The sequence below is a fragment of the Mobula birostris genome, chromosome 15, assembly GCF_030028105.1.
Source record: "Mobula birostris isolate sMobBir1 chromosome 15, sMobBir1.hap1, whole genome shotgun sequence".
NCBI lineage: Eukaryota > Metazoa > Chordata > Chondrichthyes > Myliobatiformes > Myliobatidae > Mobula > Mobula birostris.
Window position 1 is genome coordinate 17,549,410 of NC_092384.1, and position 17,332 is coordinate 17,566,741.

General features: G+C 39.9%; 1 gene segment (V, D, J or C); it reads right to left on the reverse strand.

The window, feature by feature from the left end:
• Window positions 1-621: 621 nt before the first annotated feature.
• On the reverse strand, window positions 622-6,181 carry LOC140210403 (Ig mu chain C region membrane-bound form-like). The segment is given in 5 exon segments: window positions 622-725; window positions 1,365-1,463; window positions 2,720-3,013; window positions 5,612-5,917; window positions 6,127-6,181. Coding segments are annotated over 5 exon segments (858 nt in total).
• Between the last annotated feature and the right edge of the window lie 11,151 nt (window positions 6,182-17,332).

The following is a 17,332-nucleotide window of genomic DNA, read 5'->3' on the forward strand; positions in this document are numbered from 1 at the left end:
TTATCCGTTTTAGGCTTTGTTTCCCAAATTGAGGATGATAATCATTCAGCGTAGCATCGTGGACTAGAAGGCGTCATGTGGGATTTCGTTTAACATGCGGTTATTATTGTTCACCACATACTACAAGGTCTTGTTGCAAGTATATTCGATACCATTGCAGGTTACGCACTGCTGTGCGTATCTTTTTGCAGATCGGGGTTAAAACTGCATTTAATATTGCAAGAACCATTTCAATAAAACAAGATTCCGTTACATTTTTACCTTGATGCTGTCCGTCAGTCAAATATAGTATACATTACGAATTGATTCGTGCACCTACGGTAATTTCCCATTGTCCAGTCAACTGCGATTCTCGTAAACTAGCATTAAGTAGTTTCTCACACTCTCAGATATGTGTTGAATTACTCGTCAAAACAACTCACAATCCAATGGTAAATATTACCGTTCACCTGGCAATCCAACCGGTTATGAACCGGTCAGGAACCTTGAAAGGTTACAGGAAGCAGATGCAAGGAGAATATTCAAATAAATCTTGGATGCATACTTGAAAATAAATAATTGACGTGGAAAATTGTTTTATTTTCCCTACCACGCTCCAAAGTGTTATGCAATAAAATACATTCATAATATCTTTGCTTTGCAAATATCCCGCTCTGAAACAAGACGAGTCACTTCACCTACCGGGTCTTCATTCTGACATCCCTCCAAAGAATTTGTGTTACCCCCTTCAGAAAAGAGAACAAAAATAAATGATTTGCATTGTAAACATTGAACATTTTTCATTTGATACCAATCGAATTAATAGTGTAAGTGGAACTGCTGAAGGTACGGATCTTGCAGAAAATACTTGTTGGTAACAGTCGTGCTAATATAGTGTTCGCATTAAGTTGGTGCTAAGCTCAGAAGGCATTGACTTCCAACGAGGTTGTAAAGTTATCATAGCATAACAGCGGCGGTGCTGTACTTAAGTATGGCAAACAAAATGGAAATTAAAAGCAATGAGACGTGCGTAAGTTGGTCAATGTTCTTTGCACAATCAGAGGGAGTTTAGATATACGCCAAGACGTTTATGTTTCAAAATACGGATCTACCATTGTATGGAAAAGACATTTGAAGAACTCCAAAGGGATATAACGGCATTCGTAAATGAGATATGAAATAATTCCAGTGGAATGGTGAAATAATTAAATTTTAAGATCAGGGATGTATTGTGACAGAATATTATCACAGAGATCCGACTTCGAAAATCGTGACCCATGTCCAATCATTCTGTAAATGTCATTTACTGTTTTGAAGTTAAATAACATTAAAGCTTCTATTTTATACGAATAGAGGTGATGTTTAGAAGCGATCAGTTTCCTTACCGTGTGATCTCTTTAACTTCAGTCTCAGCAAAAGTATTATCAGAATTAAAATTGCCGATCCGCCCGCTGCACGTTCGAGAATCAATCTGGTATCAGCGCCTTGAAAAAGAAACCGTGAACCATTGATACAACTAAACACAAATCCACACATGACAAATAATAGTGCAAACTATTCTTTAGGCTCCTTTCATATCTCACCACACAATGATTGGAAAATGCACAGAATATACAATATAAAACAAAGATATCCGAATTTAGTTTCTCCAGACACATACGAGCTATTTTCTGAGACTAAGAATAGGCTCGGCTGCATCTTCCTATACTTCTCTTGACAATAGATATCAGCAAAACTATAGAACGTGTAAACATCAAACCAGATACGATTCTGATCTCGATTCAACCGGTTAAATCATGTCTGTCAAGAAGATTCTTTCGTACGATCAAAACCTAAAGGTAACTCGTTGACTCGCCACAGGAGTCCCGGTGCAGCAACAATTCGCTTCCGCATTACATGCTGAAATTACTCGTTAACTTCATGAGTTTATAACACTGTACTCTCTAAGCCTCCTGAATGTGCATCGAGCATATTAAACGTATATTCCCACTGTTATGGTTTCCACAGGTTTAGGAGTGACAAACCCGAGTTCATGGAAAACTGCGTAATGAAAACATAGACCAAACTCGAGTCACCTATTTGAATTGTGTTGCCTACTATTATTGGAAGGTAATTACGCGGAGACTAAATTTTGACAAAGTCTGTCCACAGTTTCGCTCCCTATGCATTCGTTTCAGGTGGCAATTAAGTGTCACGCCTCAGTGTTCAGGAATTCCTATCTTGATTCAGATTTTGCCCCGTCTCCACATTTTTTTCCGGTAAAACTATGTCAATTAAGTACACCTTCGCTCATCAGCAGATGGTTTCCCCTGTTGTTACATCACCATGAGTTTCAGAATTAGTTTTACTTTGTCTCATCTTTGACTAATATCCAGAATTTTGTTACCTTACAAGTACTACACGAATTTAATTTCTTAATTCATCCTACACGATTTAAACTGAGGGTATGAGAAATGTGTTTGTAACACCATTCACATTGAATGTTCACTGCAAACAAGTAATCTTCAAATTTCGCCCTTCTTCTCTGTTTGGTTAGCTATTCCGCCCCTGTTCTTAACCAGGTTTGATCTACCCACCTGTATCGTTTCAAACTTCTCGGAACGCTAGAGATTCTGAACGTGTTGAAAACTCAGAGCAGCACACAAAATACCAAAGGTACGCAGCAGATCAGGAGAGGAATAAAGTAACGACGTTTAGATCCGAGACCTGATGTCAGGACGCAATCAAGACAGCATCTTACCTTGCTCCAGGACGTGGCTGAAACAGGCAGGCACCGTGAGGGAGACATGCAACACCAGGCAGATGTAAACATCTTTTCCCCAAGCAGACTGATTAGTTTCCAATAAACTGTAAGCCTCATATAAACCCTCCGCCGTCCGGTTAATATCTGTTTTTATTCCAGTGAGAATTTGCCTGTTATTCGTTTGCCAGACGATTTGTAATTCCTTCGGGTAGAAGGCAGCTGTTTTACAGAGGAGCTTCCGAGGAGCCGAAAACTCTGCAATAGGAACGATTTCCAATGGAGTTGGGGGAGCTTGAATAAAAAGAGAGTTATATTGGGTGTTACCATCCATTTAGTTCAACTAAATTCCTTTATCTTCCCGTCAATTACAATGACATCTCACTATCAAATTAGTTACCCGCCATAGGTTCACAGCATTTTATAAATTATTTTAATTTCAAGTTCATGTTCATAGTTAATAAAACACACAGATGTACATGGCTAAATGAAACATGATTCATCTGGGGTCAACTGCAAAATGCAGTCCATGTATTCACACACAGCACGTCCAGTCACCATCCAGCACATACAGTGCAAACTAAACGAAGCAAAATTGAGTCACCGTGCAGAGACAGATGAAAGGAAAAATTCGAAGAAGGCACCGAGAAGGCGAATCTAAGGGGTGAGAGGTGAGAAAGACATTCTGTTTTGAATGGTCTTTCAGCTTTATCACATGATACTGTTTGCGGCGGCGTGTTGGCTTTGGAAAATATTCCTTTCTGCATTTTTTTTTTATTTCCAATAAAAACTGAACTATAAAACCCAAAATATACAGATGTCCACACTACGAACGCAAGAAGCTCTTGCACATTGGTTTAATATGCTGGCAACTCATTTGTTCAGGTAGCTTTTCAGAGCTTACGTTGGAGTTTTCCAGTTATAAACATTCACTGATAGAGCTTTCCTCGGAATGTATATCATTGCTAGAAAATTTCTCCCGCATTTAATGTGTTGAATGTGGCAAATCCTACCCTCCATGAAACAACTAGGAACGGGAAAGAGAGATGATATTAAGCGCATTTATTCTACATTTCTATTCTTTCATAAACCTGTCGGCCTGCAGCAAAATGGTCGAAAATGACCTGACACTGCTATACGAACGATGGTGCCCTGCAGAGAGGCAACCCAGGAGCTGAACGAACTCCGCTTCTCTCTGCAGAGATTTCACTGAAAGGTAAGCCCAAAATTCACGATTTTGTAAACGTGAACTGCTTCCGCTTCAACTATGGTCCGTATCTAACTTAGGAAAGGCTATTTTCAGATTGCTTTATCAATATGTCACAACATTTAGCATTTTTCCCTGCCTACAATTGCCATCCTGAGTTCACGGTTGCCCCCACAGCACTGCCATGGCCCATATACAGATGACAGATGTTAACGTGCTTGTTGCCGTGAGGCAAATTACTTTGTATAAATCCTCAAGGCCCGAGGTGGAGTCCCATCCGAAGTCTTGGGAGGCTCGTGCATAATTTGAAGGTGCCTTGATAGAGGTATTCAAAATATCCTGACCCACGGGTGAGAAGCCAGAGGACTGGATATGACTAATGTTTTTTAGGTGTTCAAGAAAAGTTCTAAGAAGACGCAGGGATCTTTTAGGCTGGTAAGACTGACGATTGTAAATGATAACTTGTTACAAATATTCCAAGTGACAAGATACATAACTATTTAGATAGAAGTTGGAATAGCCATCAGGATTTTGTGCATGGTAAGTAGTGTCTGGCTTATCTTGAATAGCTTATCGAGGAGTTTACCAGAGATCATGTTGAAGGAAATGCAGTGGATGTTGTCTACATGGCAATCCCTTGGGCAAAGTCCGTAATGAGAGGCTGATCAAGAAGGTTCGGTTGGCATTCAGGATGTAGTAGTAAACTGCATTTCACATTGGCTTGGGGGGAAAGCCAGGGGGTGGCTGTCGACGGCTTCTCTCTGACTGGAGGCCTATAACTAGAGGTGTGCCGCGGGGATCGGTGCTGGCTACGTTGATAGTTCTTAATTAATTTTTTATGACAATGGATTAAACTGGTTGAGAATTATTTTCAGATCTGCACAATGGGTAACGAATGCAGACAGCTGTAAAATGGGCTGTAAAATGACAGCTGGAATTCATTCGCTTTCGAATTCCATTCGTGCTCAGCTCTCTACCCTTTACATTATAACCCTATCAAAATTCATCTCGATATTACGATTTCTATTTCTCTCCCTATTTTGAATGGGGAAAGAGGTATAGATATTCAGAAATTTTGCAAAGCACATTTGGATTGATAATTTGCAACAAATTGGTACATTATATTGCTATTAATTCTTTTGGATCTGGGTGAGTTTGTAACCTTGTCATATCCTATAAGAGAGTTGATAAAATTGTTCATGATTTGCCTCATGTGTGATGGGAAATCGAGCTTTCCAACTACAGCCACTCACATTAGTAACAATATTATTTCAACATCTTGCCTGCAATGCAAACATTACTTCACTTGCAAATAATTCCTTGTTTTTGAAGCACCTTCTCGATAATAATGCTAAAATCGAAGGGCATCACTAACCTTGGACATTAGCTTTAAATAGGAGATTGTCGATCGATAGGTCTGCACTGACAGCAGTTGTAAGGAGTACGATACAGCAAACAGAATCAGCGTTATTTCTCGTCCAATTGACGCTGCCTAAAATGTGATTATTTTATTCTGTTCTTTTTAACTCTACAATTGGAGCTTGTAGAATGGGGTTTGCTTTGACGCGTGAAACAAATCCGCTCTCGCTGTTTGTTTTATCAAATAGTAACATTACATATTAATCTCATCATTAGCTTTAATTTAAATTGCACAAAAGCGAAAATCTCCTCGTAGCCGCACTAACCGAACACAGTGAGCTTGGAGCCACTTCCATTCCAGAAAGATTGTTCCCGATACTTTGCTCCACAGTAGTAAATTCCGGAATCGGCGAATTTCACATCCAGAAGAACAAGCGTTCCTCTTGTCTTTTCGAGACTAAATCGTTTTCTGCTGTCACTTTCTAAAAATGCATTCTCGCCTTCCCTCCACCAAAGAAAGCTAACAGTATCTTTTGATATTTGAGTATTGCAGTGCAAGGTAACACTCGTCCCGCCCGGAACGTCCAAGTCCGTAGGGAATTGATATACTCTGAACGCAGGCACTTCGACTACTGCCGGAAAAATAAACAAGAGCATTAATAACAGCTACACACAGGGAATAAATAAGAACCTAAAGACCTGCTGGATGTTACTGGATAATGAAGAGACAAAGACGACCGAATTGCTCAACCGCTGAAACTAGGTATGCAGCGCGAACCCAGGTTTAAGTTTTCTAAAATAGAATACTCAGTTGAGAAACGGAACATTTAACTTAGCATACATAGACAGGTAATAGCCAGGAGCGCCATGTACGAAACCGTAAGTTTCTCTGACATATTACAGAAACCGAACCCAGCAATTTTGGGATACAAGTGATATTCTGAAGAGTTTGCGGAAGGAATAGAAATTCAAGAGTAAATATATGAACCGTGTAATCATGACGTAAGATGACGCCTCACCAAGACAGAAGCAGGTGTTTCAAAGATCGTTATACTGGGCAGACAGGGCAGTGAGAGCTCTTCACTTTTCAATTGTTAAAGGGCTATCTAGTGCTTTCAAAATTATGTTCGGATTTCGTGCACTATGCTGAGTTCAGGAATTATCCATTTCTTTATTTCGAACTAAATTCAAATCTGTGCTCTGCCAAGTAATTCCAAATATGGAAATCCGCATTGTAGTCATAAATATCTAATAACATTTGCGGTTTTGAATTGGATGGGTAAGATGGCACTAGCGACTAATGCTACTAACGGCGAATTCTTGCAAACGTCCACGATTTTTTTCTTCTTCTTTTCCTTCTTTTAAAAAACATTTTAAATGTTATTAATGTGTGCGCGATTGGAGCCTGTAATATACAATTTGATAATGTGTCTTTGGGCCGTCTGAGGAATCTGGCGCTTTTGGTCTCTCCGACTGGATTCGGCGTGTTTGAGAACGTAGTATGCGGCTTACTAGTGGAAAGTGGATCCAATCGGCTCAGTTATTCCCACATCTCGTAAAAAAAGCGTCGAGCAAGATTAAAAGTCAAGAAGGACAATAGCGCAAAGCGAACGAGTTTTCAGAGCATCTGCCCGCGTTTGACTTGTATCGCTCTCCACCTCGGTTGCCCGAAGAAGCTCATGGAGACTTGGATTATGGGCAAGATTTGTAGATTGGAGTCATTTTCAGAGGTCTGTTAGTTCATGTTATGTGTATTTTTGGTTACACCGTTTGTATTGCTATTTAGCACGATTTTGATGGAGCACTTCGACTTGAATTGGTCCTGCGGCCTGCAGCGAAATTTTACACCGAACTCAAAGACACTGAAGGTTCCGAGAGTGTTTCAAGGACTCTTCTTTGATGTTTACTAGTCTGTGTGTTATTCGTTCCTTTTTGCCGTCTGCACGATCTGCTCTTTTATCCTCGTTGGTTTTTTGATATTTTTTTTTAAAGTTTCCATGATGTTTTTTTTTTACCGGCTGCCTGCGGGAAAACAAAACTCAGGGTTGTATATTGCTTACATAATTGATAGCAAATGTACGTTGATGTTGAATCGGACAAAAATAGTAACAACCTTTCTTCACTATTTAGCTTCGTTGTGTTGTTGCGTTTCAATCATATACCATCGGTCAATTATCATCCCGCTGGTTGCAAACCGCAAACGCAAACCCCCACTTCACGTCCTCTACATTCTCTTGATTATATTTTAGCTCATCTCCCTCTCTTGTTCGAACTCTAGCTGCTCCTGCAAAGACATTCTTGACTTCCAAACTGAAATTTCATAGCTATGAATTCTATTGTTCTTACAATCACCATTGCAGTAAGATTTGCAGAAAACGGGGAGAGCAGGTGCGCTTTTACGGCAAGAAAGGCTTTAACGCTTTTTTTCTCCTAATAATTTCCTTTAGGGTTTGTTTATAAAAGTCTGACTGATGAATTACTGTTTAATAGCTGGAAAAACAACCGAAAAGAAACTGATGAACGAGACTGCTTTGAACAGTCAGTACATTCCCTCGGACACCGTCATTCACACGTCTCTGATACAATGTGTGATTTTGGATTCTGAGCATTCATGAAACTGCTCAAAGGAAGCGACATATGTTCCAGGAATAGGCCTGTTACTTCAGCAATTCTCATCTAATTCAAATGCTTGATCATTTCGAGGCTACATACTTTTTTATGAAATAAAAACATAATACTAAATGTTACTTCATAAATTTATTCCAGCGATGGATTTGTCGTTGTTTTTTTTTTTGTACCAAGTTGCCCCCATAGTACTCAGGTTCCTCGCTTGCTGCTCTGGCTAGTTCGCACGCAGAACTCGGCGAGAAGCAACAGCAAGTGTTGTCTCTGATGGAAAACTATACCGGATGTCGGATGATAATCACCGAGAAGAGAGTGCTTAGAGTTGAAACTATAGGTTTATTCAGTTTAATGATTATGGTAACACAGAGATTTAGGAGGTATCACGAGAAAATTTATAAAGCGAGCATGGAGGACACCTCAACTGATAGAATGCAGTTCCGAGGCTCCATTTTTAAGTCCAATCAGCACGTGCGGAATTGGGGGTAATGCTGCAATTTCAAACATCTCTTAAATTTGCACAAAGTAAAAAGGAGACAGATGTAGAATCAATCTGAGCTAATGCTTAACCAGGTACAGACAAAACAGGCATCGGAATGAATCATTTGTCTGACTCGGCAGCGCATACACGCTTACCCGTTTCTAATATGAGAATACAGAATATTCTTCAAATCATCGTGGTTGGCAGTGAAACTCTACTGAATTTCTCCCGAAAGCAGTAAAGACTCTGATTACCATGCGGATCACGGCCCTCTTGTGAGTTATTATGCATCTGGAATTGCCACGATTCGGTGGGGACATTGCGCTGTTTTCATTGACACGTCATCGCCATCATCGAATTGCATCTCCTGCCCTCTCAGAAATGAAATTTTGTATGTGTATCGAGCGTGAGGTTGTTCACAGTAACACACATTTAGTCCAGTGGATCCCACTGGATGTAATTAAGTTCGGGTTGTTGAGGAGATTGTCGAGGACAGGATGAATCAATGCTCAGCTTCCATGTGCTTCCTACGTTCAGAGTCAATATTCTGATTTCCATGCGAATCACCACGTCATTTTGCCCAGTTATGCATTGGGAATTTCCACGAATCGTTTGGGATGTTATGCTACTTTCATGGACACATTGTCGCCATCATTGAATTCCATCTTATGTCCTCTCAGAATTGAACTCGATTGCAGAAACACATATTTTGTCCATTGGTACAGCTGGATGTAATTGAGGTGGGGAAGTTGCGGAGGTTGGCGGGGTGAGGACACCGACTTAGTTAATTTTATCCTGCTGTTGATCTGGATAAAGTGTAAGGGGGAAAAAAACAACAACTAATAAGAGACAGTTCAATATTACCTTTCAAGTGATTTCAGATGCCTAACACAGAAATGCGACTGCGGTTTAAAACACTGCTTCCAGTAGGTAATTTTTCAGCCGAGACGCGGTGGGGGTGGGGAGAGTTGGGGGACTGGTCTTCATCTTCAGATATTCCTTTTTTCGACACATAAATACCAAAGGTGACAGGACCGTGATTGATTTCCCATGAACCACCCTCTGTTCACGATTGGTCGATTCTTCATGGCGTGTAGGAATTGAACAGTAACTTGGACAGATCACTAATCATTTAAAAATAAGCTGACTGAAAAAAAAATTACCTGGTTTGAGCACTTGTGAGATTGTTGTGGTTGCTGTCAGGTGACAATTAATTAAGACGGCACATGCATTATTAATTGTAAATGCTTTGGAAATAGTCCCTGTATCTCCTCAGTTTAGCTTGCAAATATATTGTTCATTGTTAACTGGCCTGGAAAAGCACAGGACAGTATAAGGAAAAATGTGTTTTTAAGTATTTAATTTATCAGTTTATTAATTCAAATGCTTGAATATTTCTGATAATGTCAGAAAAATCAAGAGGTTTCCAATTGTTAAGCACAGCTCTGGTTATGTCTATGGGCTGACTGTGCATCTAGATTTGTAATTTATGAGACACTTCTGTCCACTTCACGACGAAATCCATTGTAACGTCGCGCCTTTAAATGTCGTTACCTTCATTGGAAACATAATCCCAAATGTTCTCAACAATGTCTTCCTATAAGTGAACAGAACAGGAACAGGCCACCGACCCACAATGCTGCGCCAAACCAGCTAAAAGGCAAATCAAAACACAGAAACACTAATCACATCCACCTGACCCATGTTAATCCTTACATCCATATGCCTATCCAGATGACTGTTGAAATCCTCTATTGTCCTTGCCGCTAGGACCATACCAGGCATCCACAACTCTCTAAGTAAAAGACTCGCCCCCCTTTGAACCTGCCCCCTGTCACTGTCAATGTGTGTCTTCTGGTATTAGACATTTCAACTCTGGGTAACAGATGCTCTCTGTACACTTTATCTATGCCTCTCATAACCTTGTAAATCTCTATTAGATCTCCCTTCAGCCTGCAACGCGCCAAAGAAAACGACCCAAGTTTATCCTGCCTCTCGTGATAGCATAAATATTTCAACTGAATTTTCATTATTATTTTGGTAAAATAATAGGGAGCTGTGTTGGAGTACTCTGACTGCAAAATTAAAGCTATTGTTTTATACTCTTGGGCCAGGTGACGGGAATATCCCAGAACGCTAGGCTCCATCGTCTGAGAGAGAAATCGTGATACCACTTCCTTGATAGTTTTCCCCTCTTCAGAGACCGTTCCTGACGGGCCTAGGATTTCCAGAGTTTTCTGCTTAATTCCGGCTTACAAACATCGGCAGTGCTATTTAACGTTATTACCCTTCTTTTCATGAACGATCTAACTAGATATAAGTTGAACACATGAAGGCATGACCTTCCTTCCACTTTCATTCGTCTTTAAATGCATCGTGGAAATATTTTGGTTAAAAGACAGCTCTCGACATTGTCTCATCATGCTATTTGTCAACCTGCTCCTTACGCTATTAACACTGCTTTTAATATAAGATGGACGAGTACAGCGCAGGTTTATGACCTTCGCCAAATCAAACTAAATGCTTGCTAGCTGCGTATGATCTGCAACTCTCAAGTCACTGCACATTCGTGTCTCTATCCAAAAGCCTCTTTATTACAATATCTTCTTCTGATTTCATTTTCTTTAATGTACAAGGAGTTTTGTTCCATTCCTGAGGGTAAGGTCACTCTAATTCCCGGCGCTCCTGCATTTCATGCGAATTGAACTCTTTGTAACAATTTGACACGTTTTTCTGTGCGTCCGTAGAAAAAAATCATTCCGGTTCAGTGAAGGGACAGGACTTTCAAATAATTGTCAAATGTATTTTTCCAACTCGTCTTAGTCTGGAACACTTTAAAGTCATCAAATAACAATCTAATACTCAGTGACCCGAAACGGATATTATTTCATGTAATTACGAAATCTGACATGATTTACACCACCATCACTTTGGAAAGATATTGTCTAATACACATAAAAGTTATACCGATATCCTATATAACCATATAACTATATAACAATTACAGCACGGAAGCAGGCTATCTCGGCCCTTTTAGTCCGTGCCGAACTCCTACCTAATCCAACCGACCTGCACTCAGCCCAAAACCCTCTATTCCTTTCCTGGCCATAAAGCTGTCCAATCTAACGTTAAATGACAACATCGAACCTGCTTCAACCACTTCTGCTGAAGCTCGTTCCACACAACTACGACTCTCTGAGTAAGAAGTTTCCCCTCATGTTATTTCTAAACTTTTACCCTTTAACTCTCAACTCATGTCCACTTGTTTGTATCTCCCCCACTCTCCACGTCAACTCTATCTATCCCCCTCATAATTTTAAATACCTCTATCAAGCCGCCCTCAACTTTCCGCATTCCAAAGAATAAAGACCCAACTTTTTCAACCTTTTTGTATAACTTAGATAATGAAACCCAGGTAACATTCTAGTAAATCTTCTCTGTACTCTTTCTATTTTGTTGACATCTTTCCTATAATTCGGTGACCAAAACTGTACACAATACTCAAAATCTGGCCTCACCAATGCCTTGTACAATATCAACCTTACATCCCAACTCCTATACTCAATGCTCTGATTTATAAAGGCCAACATATCAAAAGCTTTCTTCACCACCCTTTCCACATGAGATTCCACCTTCAATGAATTATGCACCATTATTCCTAGATCCCACTGTTATAATGCATTCTTCAATGCCCTAGCATTTACCAGGTATGTCCTATTTTGATTAGTCCTATCAAAATGTTTCACCTCACATTTATCAGCATTAAACTCCATTTGCCATCTTTCAGCCCACTCTTCTAACGGGCCTAAATCTCTATGCATGCTTTAAAAACCTACTTCATTATTCACAACTCCACCCATCTAAGTATCATGTGCATACTTACTCATCCAATTTACCACCCCATCATCCAGATCATTAATGTATACGACAAATAACATTAGACCCAGGACAGATCCCTGAGGCACCCCACTAGACACTGGCCACCACCACCACTCTCTGGCGTCACCCATCCAGCCACTGCTGAATCTATTTTACTACTTCAATGTTAATACCTAATGATTGAACCTTCCTAACCAGCCTTCCGTGTGGGAACTTGTCAAAGGCCTTACCGAAATCCATATAGACAACATCCACCGCTTTACCCTCGTCAACTTTCCCAGCATCCTCTTCAAAAAATTCAATAAGATTTGTCAAACATGACCTTCCACGCACAAATCCATGTTGACTGTTTCTAATCAGACCCCGTCTATCCAGATAATTATATATACCATCTCTAAGAATACTTTCCAACAATTTACCCACCACTAACGTCAAACTCACAGGCGGATAATTGCCAGGTATACTCTTAGAACCCTTTTTAAACAATGGATCGACATGAGCAATACGCCAATTCTCCGGCACCATCCCCGTTTCTAATGATATTTGAAATATTTCTGTCAGAGCCCCTGTTATTTCCACAATAACTTCCTTCAATTTCCCAGGGAATATCCTGTCCGGGCCCCGAGAATTATCCACGTTTATATTCCTTAAAAGCTCCAGTACTTCCTCTTCTTTAAAAATCATAATTTCCATAATTCCCTACCTGTTTCCCTTATCTAACACAATTCAATGTCCTTCTCCTCAGTGAATACCGAAGAGAAGAATTTGTTCAGAATTTCCCTATCTCCTTTGGCTCAACACATAACTGTCCACTCTGATTCTCTAAGGGACCAATTTTACCCCTCACTATCCCTTTGCTAATAATATAATGGTAGAAACACTTGGGATTTATTTTCACCTTACTTTCCAAAGCAACCTCATATCTTCTTTTAGCTTTTAGCTTTTCTAATTTTTACATTCTTTATATTCCTCGAGAACCTCATTTACTCCATGCTGCCTATATTTATTGTAGATATCTCTCTTTTACCGAACCAATCTTCCAATATCCCTTGAAAATCGTGGCTCTCTCAAACTTTTAATCTTTCCTTTCAACCTAACAGGAACATAAATATTCTGTACTCTCAAAATTTCACCTTTAAATGACCTCCATTTCTTTATTACTTTCTTCCCATAAAACAAATTGTCCCAATCCACTCCTTTAAAATCCTTTCGCATCTCCTCACAGTTAGCCTTTCTCCAATCAAAAATCTCAACCCTGTGTCCAGACCTATGCTTCTCCATAATTATATTCAAACTAATAGCATTGTGATCACTGGACCCGATGTGCTCCCCAACACAAACCTCCTTCACCTGACCAATCTCACTCCCTAACAGGAGATCCAACACTGCCCCTTCTCTGGTTGGTACCTCTATATATTGCTGCAAAAAAACTATCCTGAGGACTAACTTATCCGGATGAGAGAAAAAAAATTGCACTACCTTACTTATTTTATATTTGTGATTTATAATTTAAATTTTTACTATTTACTATCGATTTGTAATCCAGAGAGCGCGAAGCGCAGAGTCAAATATCACTGTGATGATTGTACGCTCTAGTATAAATTGTTTGGCGACAATACAGTAAAGTAAAGTAAAATTATTGTCCATTTTTACATGTAGTTCCTTATTTAAGTAATCAGAAAGGAAAATGTGTTACCCCACTACTGAGATCAAGTTTACATTGCCTTTTAATTTGTAAAGTTATTTGTTCATCATTCAATTTTCTCAGAGAATGAGTCACACATGAATAGCAACTATTTAGCTATTCTTAAAAACATTGTTTCGTGTAGTTATCTCCATACTGAACATAACATAGAATCAGGAAGCATAGACGCCGCTGCACAGCTTCAGAAACGTTTAACTGACAGAAGCCGGCTTTCAAAAAAGTGTTATTTTTAACTTATTGTCCTTCTCTTAAACGCAAACGAGCAGTCTGCAAAATACGTGTTTCAGAGAGGCGCAATCATTGACCACAGATCTTCCATGATGTCACAAACAGATTCGCGCGTGCAGTTCTGTTCTCAGACGGTGTGTTAGTTCCCGTAAACGCAAATTATAATGACCTTCTTGGTAAACTGATACTTAATTAAAACCTGTATTCCGACCAGCTTTTTATAGAAAACTTGCACAAGCTCGCATGCAAACATTCGCATTTGCGAATTACGAACAGGAAGTTAGCATATATCTGCTTTGAGAGGATATGACAACTCATCGGAATGGAACATAGTAATGTAATCTGATTGCATTTCAAATGGGCAGTGGAAATAGAAAAGGAAAGTACCAAGGTACACACGGATACACTCATTTAAATATTTTAATATGTTAACGTAAATGCTTCGATTCATGACTCACGGATGTGGGGTTTGAATTTGGTTCTCCAGAAACAGAATTCCTTGCACATATTCATAGCATTCCATATTCAATAGTCAGCAAGCTGAACCGTAACTCTATTTACTTATATATTTTGTTAGGCCACTTAATATTCATTGAATATGGAATTTTAATATCTGTTTCTTACTCTACCGTAATCCATAAAGCTCCTGATCTCCGCAGGTTTAAATGATCCGCGAGTTAAGTACGCCATGTGGAAGAACATTCATCTGCTGAGGCACATGGCGTGAAACGATGATTGGGTTCCTAGATACAGATTATGGAGGGCGATAAACAGAAACACCACGGCTATCAGTGCTGGAAGCTAACAAATAAAGGAGAGGGATAATGGGAGCCATTAGAGGAGAAGTGAAAGCCAGATGAAACCTTACTCACTCTTCCTTCAGTTAGTCCTGACGAAGGGTCTCGGCCTGAAACGTCGACTGCACCTCTTCCTAGAGATGCTGCCTGGCCTGCTGCGTTCACCAGTAACTTTTACGTGTGTTGCTTGAAACCAGGGGCAGATGGGGACGGGGAAGACTTTGTGTGAAATATATGTGCGGTGAATGGATGGAACTAGAAGGGGGCAATAACGAAAACGAGTACGTAGACACTGAAGTAAGAAAGTGTTAATAGCAATTAACCTACAACAGCAAACACTGTGTAATTTCGTGGTTTGCAGAATATATAGGTGGAATATGAAGCTAGATATAAGCCACAAAATGCTAACCTTCATTGAAAAGGACTTGGTGTATGACCAGAAAGACATGTTGCAGCATGATACAATGAATTGGTTTAGTACTTACAAACTATTTTGAATATTTTCTTGGAAGGAGTACAGCCAAGTCTCTCTAAATTGGGTCAAGCAACATCTATGTAGCGAAGTGGAAGGTCAACTTTTCTGGACTAGACTCGATCAGGACTGAAAAGAAAGAGGAAAGTTAGTGTTAAAAGGTCATGAAAAAGCTGGAGCAATAGTTGGAGATTAATAGGTGGATCCAGGTGAGGAAGTGACAGCCAGTAAAAGGGGCGAGATTTAGTGTGATCCATGAGTCTGGTAGTCATAGATGGAAGCAACAAAGACTGAAGAAGTCAGACGACTTCAGCAGTGGAGAATTCCATTTTTTTACACGCGTGAACAAACAACTCTAGATCATGTGATATATTGCAGGTGTATCCCGCATTTCACAAATTCCCCCGCGTCAGCGACCCACTTACAAATATTTGGAGTGTTATTTGCACGTATACTCCAAGATCAGGAGCTTCGAATGGTAGAATGCACAATATTGACTATTCTAAGCAGTTTACAGAAGACCATAAAACTTCGTTTTTTTTCAGCTCTCTCCTAAATCGCTATGATCGTCATTTTTTTCTTCATTCGCTCCTCTGCATACTCACAAGTAACAGGGAAGCTTAACAGGACGAAGATCCTCCCCCTCGATCATGGCCGATCCAATCACATTCTCAGGCGACACTTTCTTTTTCATCTGATGCTCATATCGGTATTGTGAAATTCCTCCATTACTTTGTATGTATTGCTTCGATTTCCAGCATCTGCAGATTTTCTCTTGTTCAGATCGGTATTAGTCAGCTTTACCTTGCTTTCGAAAAATCTCCAGCGAATTATTGTTATGAGTTTGGTCTTGTAAGTTAACAGGTTGGATCAATGAAGAAAATTATTTCTTTAAATTATTACTTACGATACGTTCAAAAAACTAGGTAATGATCAATAACTAGAAGATTATGAGACTAGCAGGAAGGAGTTTAGGAATCAAATTAGGAGAGGCAGAAGGGGCCATGAGAAAGCCTTGGCAAGCAGGGTTAAAGAAAATCCCAAGGTATTCTACAAGTATGTGAAGAGCAAGAGGATAAGACGTCAGAGAATAGAACTAAACAAGTGTGACAATGGAAAAGTGTGTATGGAACTGAAGGAGAAAGCAAAGGTAGTTAATGAATACTTTGCTTCGGAAAAGTATTATGACGATTGTGGGGATGACTTCAGCGGATTGAAAGGCTTGAGCATATAGACATTAAGAAAAAGGATATGCTGGAGTTTTTGGAAAGTCTCAAGTCTCCGGAACTGGACGAGATGCACTCCAGGATACTGTGGGAGGCGAGGGAAGAGATTGATGAGCTCTGACAATGACCTTTGGATCATCAGTCGGGACGGGAGAGGGTCCAGAGGATTGGAGGGTTGTAGATGTTGTTCCATTATTCAAGAAAGGCAGTAGACCAGTCAATCTTACTTCTGTGGTTGGTAAATTGATGGAAAAGATTCTGAGAAGCAGGATTTATGGACATCTGGAGAGGCATAATATGATTAGCAAAAGTCAACATGGCTTTCTCAAAGGCATGTCGTGCCTTACGAGCCTGGTTTAATTTTTTGAAAGATGTGACTAAACACGTTGATGAAGGCAGAGTAGTAGATGTAGCGTACATGGATTTCAGCAATGCATTTTATAAGGTATCCCATGCGAGGCTTATTGAGAAAGTGAGGAGGCATGGGATCCAAGGGACCTTGCTTTGCCGAAACAGAACTGGCTTGCCCACAAAAGGCAGAGTAGTTGTAGACAGGTCATACTCTGCATGGAGGCCCGTGACTACTGGTGTGCCTCAGGGATCTGTTCTGCGACCCTGTCTCTTCGTAATTTTTATA